This window comes from Clupea harengus, chromosome 8, assembly GCF_900700415.2.
Source record: "Clupea harengus chromosome 8, Ch_v2.0.2, whole genome shotgun sequence".
NCBI lineage: Eukaryota > Metazoa > Chordata > Actinopteri > Clupeiformes > Clupeidae > Clupea > Clupea harengus.
In genome coordinates, this window is record NC_045159.1 from 30,362,987 (window position 1) to 30,375,942 (window position 12,956).

The 12,956-nt window shown below is 38.4% G+C and overlaps 1 protein-coding gene across 1 annotated transcript in view; it reads right to left on the reverse strand.

The window, feature by feature from the left end:
* The window catches only part of LOC105905528 (glutamate receptor 4-like), a 66,196-nt gene that overhangs the window by 16,192 nt on the left and 37,048 nt on the right, over positions 1 to 12,956 (reverse strand). The window contains exons 7-11 of the mRNA XM_031572699.2: positions 7,799 to 7,966; positions 6,440 to 6,544; positions 5,496 to 5,603; positions 3,083 to 3,289; positions 594 to 967 (exon numbers count right to left, since the gene is read on the reverse strand). Coding sequence (XP_031428559.1) covers positions 594 to 967; positions 3,083 to 3,289; positions 5,496 to 5,603; positions 6,440 to 6,544; positions 7,799 to 7,966 — 962 coding nt within the window. The remainder of the gene's footprint in view (positions 1 to 593; positions 968 to 3,082; positions 3,290 to 5,495; positions 5,604 to 6,439; positions 6,545 to 7,798; positions 7,967 to 12,956) is intronic.

Genomic DNA, 12,956 nt, shown 5'->3' on the forward strand with positions numbered 1-12,956 from the left:
ACATGACTAACACTTGTATGACTTGCAAAAAATCAATGGTGATATTGTTGTACCGGAAAGATATATATTTTTTTCAATGTAAACTTTGTGTTTCAACTTCCTAACTTTGCATGTGAGCCGATTTCAATAGTCATTTTTGTTGTCAAACGAGGGGCCTGAGTCTAAATATGTTCCACAGAGTTTGGATGGACAAATATATAATTTTACATCCCTTTATGTTTGTAAAGGCTTGATAATAATCACTATACTAACATGCACTACATATAATCATGGTAGCATACACTATAACTGGACTCCAGATATCAAATAGACATCTTAAAAAAACATATCTATATCTATCAACCATTATATTTCTCTGATTAAAAAAAGAGCATATCAAACATTGTCTGCATGTCATTACTGGAGCATGTCATGACCAATACATGGTCCGTCAAACATTTTAAACACATGTTTTGTAAAGAATGTAAACATTTTAAACACATGTTTTGTAAAGAATGTGAACTATGGCTTTTTGTTATTCTCACTGATACCACCACCTAACTGAATTCCAACTTGTCTGAATTGTCTTGATATGTTATAAAGTTCTACTCTACCTTGGAGAGATATCACAGCCCTGCTGCATGAAGGCACCCAGAGAGAACCAGAGACTGTTGAAGATGCCAAACTCGTTGGGCGGCTGGTCGTTGGGCACGCCGTCTGAGCCCTCCTCCGGCTCCTCCGTGTGCCACTCGTACGGACTGAAACGGCTGACCAGGAAGAGCACCACGCTCACGCCGATGTAGGCGAACACGATGCACATCCAGATCTCATAGGCCAGCGGGTCGAGGAAGGAGAACACACCAGGCTTGGACTTCTGGGGCTTCTTGATCATGATGGAGATCCCTAAGCTCATGAAAGGCTTAGAGAAGTCAATGACCTCCTCCCGAACCAGGGTAATCGTCAATGGGGCTACAGCAATTTCTGCTCTCTGAGGAAGAAGAAAATAACCATTTTTAGCATGTATTTTTTCATATCAATATAGACCTTAAGAATAAAAGGCCAAAAACTGTGACATGTTAACAAAACACATTGTACATTTTTAGGAATAGGTGCTCAGAAGATGAATACTTTGACTCAGTTTGACTTTGATCAACAGCCTGCCATCATCTCATGAATGAATGCTCATAATACACTTCACCATATGAGTGAGCAACAAAACATTTAAGTGTACCTTTCTATTTTACTTAACTGGGTGCTGTGAATGCTAATTTTAAGATGGTACAGGGCTTTGAGTATGCATGTCCTCAAAGCACGATGACATACACACGCATGTCCTCAAAGCATTCAGCCTCGACATACACACGCATGTCCTCAAAGCACGATTTGTATTTACTTTAGGGGGAACACAGTAGCAAAAAAGACCAATTCTCGCATAATGGGGCTTTGGTTAAACCGTGAATAGGCACTATGTTGGAGTTTATGAACACCAATTATAATTTTACACCTCCTCATCGTAATTCAGCATGGCTATCTGATATAAACGTCAGGAAGATGACATTTTTATTGCATACATGTTTAGAACATTTAAATATTGGAGTGTTTGAATTCCTTTGTAGTGCTTGAAAACCTCATAGCTCATTGCGGTGATGCTATGTAAACATTTATTCAGGATGTTTGATATTGGATGTACTAGGCCTATCACAAGTAACGAATGTGGAGTATGCGTAATCAAATTAAATTATGTTGGTGGCATGAAAGTCACACATTGTACATAATATACATTGGGCAGTATTTTATTTCAAAATAGCTGAGTTAGGTTTTCAAGGTTGCAAATTTCCAAGGCTTATTTGGCGGGAGATTGACTAAGACTGATCAAACATCAAAGATGAATTTATTTAGATGCTAGCCTGAGATGGGACTGATGTTGAAAAAACTACAAATCTCCGTGAGACAGGGATGACACTGATAAGCCTACGTCACTGTTACAGCCTACGTTCCATTCTTTCGTAAATAACATTGGCAGCAATATTTATGATGAAAACTTAGTGAGTGGACATCTTTCCTAACAGCCAAACATCAAGCAAGTGCAACACAAGACATAGAAAGACAGCTAGTAAGTTATTACTTTACTTGTCCAACACAAACAAGGCCAGCTTGGCATCTGATTTGCATCATTTTGTCTCTTTTAGTTCTCGCCAACGAGTATAAAAGCCAGTCCAAGACTGACTCCTGCTCGGATACTCCCTCTTTATCTCTGCCTCGCCTCCACTGACAACGTCTTCCTCGCTTTCTTCGTCGCCTCTGCCATGATGTCTATACAGAGAACACTGCACCAACTGCTTCTGGTGGCAAGCAGAAGGGTGTAATTGGTGTTGTGTGAGGCGGTGCCATGAAGCATTACGTAGTTCTTGTGAGAGGCGTCACTCCCTGTCCACCTGAGTTAGATAGTGCAGTAGCTGGCATGGTGTGACAGAGGCACAGAAGCCACTCTCTGTATTACAAGTCGTAAGTGTATCACCAAAATGATTGTATTGCTTTAACTAATTCAGTCTCCTCCCCCTCCATGACCCCTATAGCCCTTCTAGGATGCAATATGACCTCTGTAACACCCCCACAACCTGATAATGCATCCATAGAATCCTTCACACCAATTGACCTCCCTGAACTCAATTCCCTGATCTCCTCATCTTAAGCAATAAACACATCGTGCGCTCTATGCGGTTTGGCAAAGGCGCTGATTACGCTGCGTTCCCAAATGTTAGTAAATGAGGCCCTTAGTGTCTGGACCATGTCCAGTTCTTCACAGTTGTTAGTCTATTGTTGAAAGATAAAGACTATTTCATGTATGTATGTATATGTGTGACTGAGTGTGTATACAGTGTATATATATATTTATATATGCGTACATGTCACTGCTCCATAATACCCTGATAAGCAATATTTTTTGTTATTTATTATTTGGTTATTGTCAAGATTCTAGATTGATAATATACTTTCTAATTCGCTGCTAAATAACTAAAACCCAAGGTAAATGTATATATGACCACCTATGGTTCTCTGCACCGTGAGAGCCATGTGGATTATAGCTTATGTTATATCTCACCCCGTACACCAGCTCCCCGACCATTCCATTCCAGATCCTGGTCTCTGGGTCCCTGGCGCCGTACTTCCCATCAGGTACGATGGAGATCAGGTACTTTATGCCGATGTGTTTGGCAATCTCAGAGGCCAGGTCCACACAGTAGCCCTCGTACCGGTCGTTACCTTCATACAACTCCCAGTTCTTCTTCAGCATCACATATGGACCCTCCTAAAATGACCAGATGAAAAAAAGAGTGTGACTATGGTGGCCTGCCAAAGACAATTCTGTTAAACACAAGAACAAGTCAAGCAAAAAGAGCATGTCAACATAAAACAATAATGCTGGAAAAACTACTGGAATGTAACTTCTGCAAGACTAAACAAATGACTCTAGCAATATTCTCAATTCAACTTCAAAGTCCCCTCTGGTGACTGAGAACCACTACTTATATCCCACAGATGTGACAAAAACATTTAAGACTAGTTAATTAGATTATCCATGAATAACTGGTGCTATTGCTAGCAACTGATCAAGATTTTGTTTGTATAATTGTACTAATAAATCTACTAGAATTGTAGGGCCTAAATTATCCTTTCCTGATAACCACTGCACCTTGTGCATAACATCAGGGGTTATTTTTTGTATTTCCCACAATAAAATGCTCTAGACTGGTTAAACTAAAAGACGATTAAGCTGGTCATTTGTTGAACACCTACTTACCATCAAAATAAAAGACCTTTCTTTTCCATTAGCCAGGAACTGTTGTAGTTTTGTCAGAAATGTTTGAAAATGCCCTACCACATCCCTTCGGACTTACCGACTTGAATGGTATTGGACGTTAAAAAGCAAATTGTAAACTATTTCAATCTAATTTTCTTATTTTGGGAACAAACTCAAGGCTATTTAGTGCAGTTGGTGCATCCAGAACCCCGGCAGGTCGAACAGGTGAAAGCCTGTTTAGCTGCCCACTGGATTAACAGGATGTGGACATATACTAGGTAGGCTATTCATTTGTGTAACACAAGGCTACTGGTGTAGATATACTAATGATATAGGATATCCCAGAGGCAGGCAAATAACCTGGTGTCTCACTGACTGCCACCAAGGATATAAATTGGATTCATGATAATTTGTATAATACGTGTAATTTGAAGTCAATGTCAATTCATGTGAATAAGTTCCAGAACACGGTGGTGGCAGCTTCATGCTGTGAGGGATGCTTCTCTGCTGCAAGCCCTGGAAGGCTTGTTAAGGTAGAGGGTGGAGGACCATCATGAGAACATCATGAGAACATCATGAGAACATGAGGAGAACATCATGAGAACATCATGAGAACATCATGCAGTCTACAAAAGAACTCCGACCTGGAAGATCTGTTTTCCAGCAAGACAAATGACCCCGAGTATACAGCCAAAGCTACATCCAAATGGTTTAAAAATAACAATGTTAATGATTTGGAGTAGCCGAGTCAGTGTCCAGAGTCCAGACCTGTTCATGTGCGCTGTTCACTCATGATCCCCATGCAACCTGACAAGGCTTAAGCAGTTTTGCAAAGAAAAATAGGGGAAACGTCCAGATGTTCAAAGCTTATCGAGACCTATCCACACAGGTTCAAAGCTGTAACTGCTGCCAAAGGTGCATCTAAGAAATACGGACTAAATACTTATGTAATCAATTATTTTGTGTTTCTTATTTTTAATTCATTTATATTACTTTGTAGAGATCACATAACCTTAAGGCTCAACAGTGATGTCTAGCCTCCTTACATAGTGCATAGCCTGGCTGGCTAGTGGGAACGATATTTGTGTTTAACCGTATTATGAGAAGAAAAGAGAGATAGAAATCACAGACTTCAGACAGATTGTGGTTTTTAAAAATATTTTAACATTGTTTGTTATAATTTTATAATATTTTTTGGTTTTGTGTGTACTTATGTAATTTCATATAACAGAAGAACATTGGACCTCATTCTCGAACGCAGTTAAGAAAAAGTTACGATGTTCCAGGGACAATTCTGGAATTCATGAAAGTTTTCTTATCTGGGGTTCGTTATTATCTAAGAACATGCTTTAAGAAGGCGGAAAAGCAGTCTTGATTGGAGGCCAGATTGGAGTGCGCCCATGTTCTTAAGGGCTGAATTTCTGAGAAATTGTTGGTAGGCGTTCACATCAATTCTAATTCATGATTCTACAGGTTACTACAGATAGATCAAATGAAGAGCAAATGGCTGCGCATGAAAAGCCTGTATGAGCCCTATATATATGATGGCCCCATTGTGTGATTCCCATGATTCATTGATATAAAACTACTATGCAGACACATCTACTGTATAGTATAAGACTGAATCTAATACACATGACATGTTTTTAGATTCTTGTTCTTCCAATTGGCCATCATTTCAAACACATCCATTCTGTCTTGAGAAAAGTCTTACCATTATAGTAGTCACAATGACGGTCCGATTCTGTGTCATTGTGTCGTTTGAAAGAAGGGAGGGGTCCTGAATCAGAACTAACTTGTCTGCATCAGTCCAATAACCAATCTGTGGATGAGAGAGTATAGTTATTAATGGAGGAAATATTGTACATGTAAGCACATAAATATGTTGGTGTATGTAGGTGAATATGGTAAATGTGTGTACAATTGTGACCATCTAGTTGGTTTTTGGGGATGTACAAAGAAGAAATGACCCATTCAATGAGAGTAATACATTGGTGAATGCAGATGTGATTGGGCACTAATACACACATATTAGTTGTGTGTGAATGGGTACAAATGTGTCCCCTAAGTGTGACCTCTCCAACATATAAAGCCAAGTATTTCACTCCCTGTCTCTCTCTCTCCCCCTTTCTTTTCTGACACTGACTGATCACCCTAGCGATCACCATGACACATTATTGCTGCACAAGGGTCAAGGGTCACAACAGATACCAAAAGCAAAGGTTCACATACTTCTGCCACTCACAGATATGTAATATTGGATCAAATTTACCAAATAGAATATTTGTGTCTCATTTGTTTAATTTGGTTCCTATTTATCCACTTTAAGTGTAAAAATCTGATGATGTTTTAGGTCAAAAACATCGTCAGAAGTTACTGACTTTGATTTGAGTCTCTATTGTGTCTCTGGTTCTTTCAGCAAGGGAGGTCTTGGTGTGGTCAAGATGAAATCCCACCCATGAAATTCAGTTTAAACAGGCAAGCAAAATGTTAAGCAAAATGTCAGTCTTAAGCCTGAGTGTCACAAATCTAAGAGATCCTTTTATTTGAAATGATTCATCTTTTGTTTGTCTCAAGAATGTTCATTTTGATCGCAAAAGGTAAATACTTAATTTTACATGAAACAACACATAGACTTGTATGAAGGATGCTTCTTACCCTTCTTGGTCCATTGTTCTTCAGTTCAAAGACATCCATTGAGTAGTTAACTCTGCGGCCATAAATGTCAAACTGCACATTTCCGGTTAATCCTTGGAGTCTGACCTAGAATGCATGTAAAAAAACCTATAGTAAACTCAAAATGCATATGCAAATAGACATTAAGGTAAGGCTGGGTAATATAACCAAATTAAGTCAATTCATTTTTGTTTTTCAGTTTTTGATCGATGTTAAAAATGCCTAAATCCCAAAATCGAGATTAATACTTCCTCTGCTGTCAATCACGAGCGCTTCTCTGGAGTTACCAGAGTTACGACAGTAACATTGTTGGTAAACAAAGTTTCTTCCTGCTACCGTCAGTCACCTATTGGTCCGTCGATGAATGGTTCCTTCATTAGACATGTTAAAGTGGTTGCCTGGCTTCAATGTTGCGTCACGTTAACGCTGATGGTAAACCATCGATTAGTATCAACTGAATTACACTTGTGGTCAAGCAGTGCCTGTGTATTTATTCGCTAGTGGTAAATAACGTAAAGTCGGATCAGGACAAAGACTGTATATCACAAACACGCATAATCGTGTCAACACGCATAATGTTGCCAAATGCATCCTTGGTACTGTATATCGTCTGTGTCAACTGCTGTAAAAAACTCTAAACTCATCTAAACTCGAAACTGTACTTCCGTTGTCTTGTTATGCTCCTGTTATCGGTTTTGTTTTGCACGTTGTCCTGATGTGGCATTCTCCCTTTTCAGTCTCTTCCCAGTCATGTGTTTTTGCTTATCGAATCTCATTCTATGAAAGATGTAACTATGTCTGATAATCTGGAAAATTGATAAATCCATGAGCAATCTATGAAACATTTTGACTACTTTACCATCATGACATTTTATTTAGAAATACAATGATTGTAACATATTGTAGCATATGTAAAGATTTAGCAATACAATCAAATCAATAATAAAACAATCTTTATGACAGTTCAAAATGGAGATTTTATTCTGTTACAGCACCGTATTTATTGTAGTCAGACAGAGTGCCACCTATTGACTCTTCTTATTGCTGGTTGTAAATACTAAACCCTGTATGTCCAGCCTAGGTATGATATGACCCATGTGGCACATATAGCCCTGGTCACGGGGGAAGGGGCGTATCATTTGAATAAAGAAAACTATGTTTAAATCATGTTTAATCATCAATTACAAGATTAATTTTTTTGACCATATCATCCAGGCCTACCTTAACGTATAGCTACGTTTATTTATGTTTCTCTGTTCCATTCAAATGTTCATGTCTGAAATAGTCTTTGACTTTGACTTGACATTCTTCCTCATTTCTCCCTTAAATGGACTGACAAACCTGTTTTAAGGTGCGTTCCATTTCAAGACCCTGGCTCCAGGGTGCTGCAGGATTTGCCAGACAATCTCCAGCGTTACCCCTCCGAGAGATGTCCACCTTGTTTCTGCGCAGGTTCCGGAATGCCTCCGCCATCACCATGACACCATCATATGTCAGTGCAGATGTGTACTGAGGAGGTGGAGTTCAAAACAAACTCATGACATCTCACTACAACTCTATTACTGGATGCCAATAGCACAAATCACTACAGCATAAAAAAGACTCAAGTCATAGACATTCTTATGTTTAGTAATGTTCCATTAGAGATTCAAGGACCTACGTGAGTAATAGGGATGCAATCGGTACAGTAGGCCTTTAAACCCTTTAAACAATAAAGTATTTACTTTGCCTGTAGAAAAATAAAAGCTTCTATTAAGAAAACATGGCAGCATGACTGACTAGGTCTGGTCCTAGGTTTCCTCTCTACTACAGTGAGGTAGCTTTCATTTGCTTAAATTAGAGGAGAGAGCTAGATCATTTTTCTCTGTGATGTTTTAGAATTTTGCTGCTGAAATGTTTGTATGAGGGGGACATTGTAACGTGGTTCATTTTTTTTTCCATCAGGTGACATAATCAGTAACTGCCGAATCAAGTCAGTAACCTACGAATAGGGCTGTAAATCTTTGGATGAATACACCCACTGCTTTTGTTATGACCTCCGCCAAGGGAAAATGTTACGTTGTTATCACCGGTGCAGTTTGTTGTTTGTTGTTGTTTACGAACATGATATGATGGTGGGAAGGTGTAGCATGGGCCGAGGTCTGACTCACTTTGGCCTTGGCGGAGGTCTGCGCCCCTCAACTGCCCTTTTATTTTCTTTTGTTTTTTTTTGTCACAAATTGTTGTTGGAGGGTGAGAGATTGTGTTTTCACTAACGAGTGAAAACCTGGGATATAGCCGTGTGATGATGACGTATATAAGTCTGTCAAACACCATGTTACAGGTGTTTAGCCAGCAGTGGGAAAGCGATGCTTGCAGACTGGAAATGGTTCGTTTACGGTCTTCTTACCCTCACCATCGTACTGAACACTGAATCCAAATTTTTTCCACACAGCCCATTTGAAAGACGGTGATGCTTCTTCCAATTTCTTTTCGCTAGCGTTCAACATTGTCAAGTTGGAGTTCAGATTTGGGTTTCCCCTCGCTTCTCCAGCTCCTACTTGCATACAGAGCACTGATAAGCTACAAGAAAGTTCTGATAGGCTTCGGAAATGTTCTGTGGATGTAAATGTGCAATGTGTGTACTGTCTGCAGTGCAATAAGCAAGTTTTGGAAAATAAATGAAAATGACAGGCATGTCGTAGGTTCACTGTGGTTCACGTGTGGGTATTGAACCATAGGGTGTGTACTGGCCGGTTTAAAATAATACCATGTACCGTTGCATCCCTAGAAGTAAGTATACCAAGCATACTCGATCCAATAGCAATATGCAAAATCTAAGTAAAAAGTTAAATAATCATGTTAATCACTGTGTATGAACAAGCACTGAAAAGGAATCAACAACTTTGACTGTTGACAATTGTTAGCTTAGTTAGGCTACCAAACCAATGCTCCATCCAGTTACAATTCTTTCTGTACTGTTACAGTAGGATACTAATGATTAAAGCTGGAGATAATCCCGCATATTTTGGTTAGGCTTTATATCATTATATCATATATCATTAATATGTATCAATCTTTGCGTAGAACTTGTCATAGGACCATGTGTGTAGATATCCCCATGTTTTTCAGAAGGTACCCCTGATTCTCATCAGAAATCTGAGCCTGAGTCCAATCAGCGCAAGTTCATGTGGACATGAACTTGAGTGAGTGTAGAATTATATCCCTGCAATATCTCTATGTTTGATGGCGCCTCATTAGCAAAGTGTATCTATTTCCTGATTGCTAAACTTTTGTTTCCTTTTCCTGCTGGTCGGTGGCTCAATGATTCCATTCAATCATGCACAATGACAGGCGTTTTCCCTACCTTTCTGCAAATGCATTTATGGGAGGGTTGAAGGACAAATGGGAATTCTAGGAAAAAAAACATGGGAGGAGATGCGTATGGAGCAACTGTTTAAGTATCTCATTATATCTGTTTGGCAGAATTTTTTTAACTCGCAAAATTCTACCGGTCCAAGTGCCTACAGGGATCTGGATTCCATTCTGACTCCATTCCATCTCCTGTCCTATCTGAATAAAGGCAACAAAAAAACAACAAAACTTAAAAAAGCAGGTGTGATCGGGATTGCGCGTTTGATGATTACCTAGGGGAAACTTCCAGAAACAACGGAAGCAGAAGTGTGAGCACTAGTTCTGCTCACTTGTGCCATGTTAAAAGCAACATTTTCTTTGACTTGCCTTTGTATGTCTTGGCATCTCTTTTTTACTTTTAATTTTGTAGTGAAATTGTTTCTGTTTGTAGGCTATGGAAGTGATCCTTGACTGGAAAACAGAGGCTGCCCCATCTCAGAGCGGAGGACCTGCTTTGTTTAACTCGATTTTCAGACCCTTATTTGCTGCTGTGAAGTAGTGTGCATTTTGTCAGCTATTTTCTTTATTCAGTCTTAGCCTATTCCCTTAATGAGTTTGTTTTGATAATAAAACACAGCCTACAATAATACTGTGGTAATACCAGTAATACCACAACCTTACTAGTTGGCTTAATATAGCTTAAAAAATAACCTTATGTTACCACCAAGACATTAACCTTGATTTGTTTGTGGTGAGCCCTGAGGTTTGTGGTATTCTCACCCGTCCACATTGCTTCACTTCTGACATAACAATACATTCGACCGAAAATGGGCCCTAATTTCTTTCTTTCTTTCTCCCAACTGCTCTTTGTAAAATGGTTCAAAAGTTAGCTTAAGGTAACATTAGTTAGGTTAAGGTAACATTACTTCTCACTTATCTAGATATACTGCAAGCAGCACAGGAAACGAAACAGCTGCACAATGCACATGTCATCCAATGAAGAGGATATTTAGATTGTAATTTAGGAAAAATAAATCTATAATCTATATCTCTTAGAAATCTAAATCTATCTCTTTTTTTTGTCAACAAAAGTAGATTTTGGAAACTTAAAAAAAAGAAATACATTTTAGTCTTTTTTTTTGTAGACAATATTGCATGTTGATATAGTCACAGTCAGTGTTTCTTGATGTTGTCTCGCAGGGGTCATATTCATTTTTACCAATACATTTCTATGACTTTTTCATGCCTTTGAGGCCTATTTTCATGATCATACATTCTAACATCTGTGTATACATTAAAAAATAGCAGGTTAGTAACTAGAACTGGGTTGAACTGTGTTTTTCAAAAGTTAGGCTATTATTATTCAGAGCAACGATCATGAGTTTACTACTGTTTAAAGGCAACTGGTCATAAAATATATAAAAATGTGTCCACCATACCTGCCTGCATACTTCACCCCTCTACTTGCAGCGCAGTATGCAAGAACTTTTGAGGGACTTTTATTTTGAAACACCATCTCCATGCAAGAGAAACAGTGGAATAAAAATGATGATGCAACAACGTGCCTTAAATTATTATTCATCTAATGTCACCTTCAAACACTTTTTATAATTTCACAACTGAAAACAAGGCTGGATAACAATGTGTAAGTAACTTAATAAGTAGATGTACTTTAACTTGAAGTAGTTAGTAGAGATAGAGATAGAGATCCAGCTATGTGGTGACGGTCGTGCGAATGTCTACTTTCATGCAAAGTAATGTGACTGATCTGTCCAAACATTAAAGTAGGTACAACAGTAAAAAATTTAAAACGTCATAAAATACACGATAAAAATGAAACTAGTTAATTAACCCCATTGTCATTAACAGGCCCATTTTATAATGCATGTGAATGGTAACAAGTGCAATCCATTTTGACTACTGTAGACAAAAACACCATAAAATCCTAATTTCTATATATTTTTAACAGAAGATTTCAGGGCATTCATGTTGTGCTCGGACATCTATTTACTAACTACTAACTGTAAAAAGATGGAAAATCCTAATCACTGATATCTTGACGTAGAGACATGCATCCATCAGATTTTCCATTGATGCAAAGTGACAAAGCAAACACGCCTTGGCAGTGTGATGGTCACCACACATTAATGACTAACAACAGATATTTCAGTGAACTGTATTTAATATAAGTTTTTCTTTATTCCTGATAAACCTCTCATAGTCAGTAGCGAAGCACGTCAATGGTAACAGGGGAGGCCCCCCACATTCTTTGTGTTTCCATATTTAATATGTGTTCTAATCGCTTTGCACCATGATAATTAGGTGTTTAATATAATAGTATCAGTATCATTGACCAAATCAACTCATCACTTATTATAAAACAAAGAAAATGTCAAAGAGCAAACTAAGTACGATAAAATCCAGGTAACAAATGTCTTGCGATGCATGCTGGGTAGGATTGCGGATATAAATGGGGATGATGAACATTGAGGGCCATCACAATAGCAAAGGTATATTTGGAATATAATCACGTGAAATGTTTCATCAAAATGTATTTTTCGTGTTGTTATAGAGATTCATGTCTCAAGTCTTTTAATTCTGAGGAGGCCGGGTTTCCCCGTCGCCACAGCTCATAGTTTGTCTAAAACTAGCGAGCTAACTAACTTCAGACTATACCAACAGCTAGCCTACAGTGAACACTGATCACATTCTGCTAGCTTTCAAACTTATGGCAACTCCGTGCTTTAGAACTTTATTTCATCTTGGTCAAATGTAAATATTTTACAAATGACCTGCAGCAGCTTATTTTTCACGAGTGAGGAAAGTGGTTCTCAGCAAAAAATAGACAGTAAAAAATAAGTTTTAATGGTCATATTGACATCATATCAGCAACATCACATAAACTGACATGTTTTACTGCAGTTTCGATGTCTGGGCTATACGTCCCATAAATGTGTGTCATCACTAGCATGATTCTCAGGTTCATAGATCCACTCAACCAACCTTTTGGATACAATTACACACACCCTCTATGCTGTAACCTTATAAATACAATAACACACACCCTTTACGTTGTAAAACTACTTTTGAATTCACTATTTTGAATGCTGGCTACTCACTCTCACCAGTTCTTCATCCAGCATGTGTCTTGTAGGCCAATGAGATG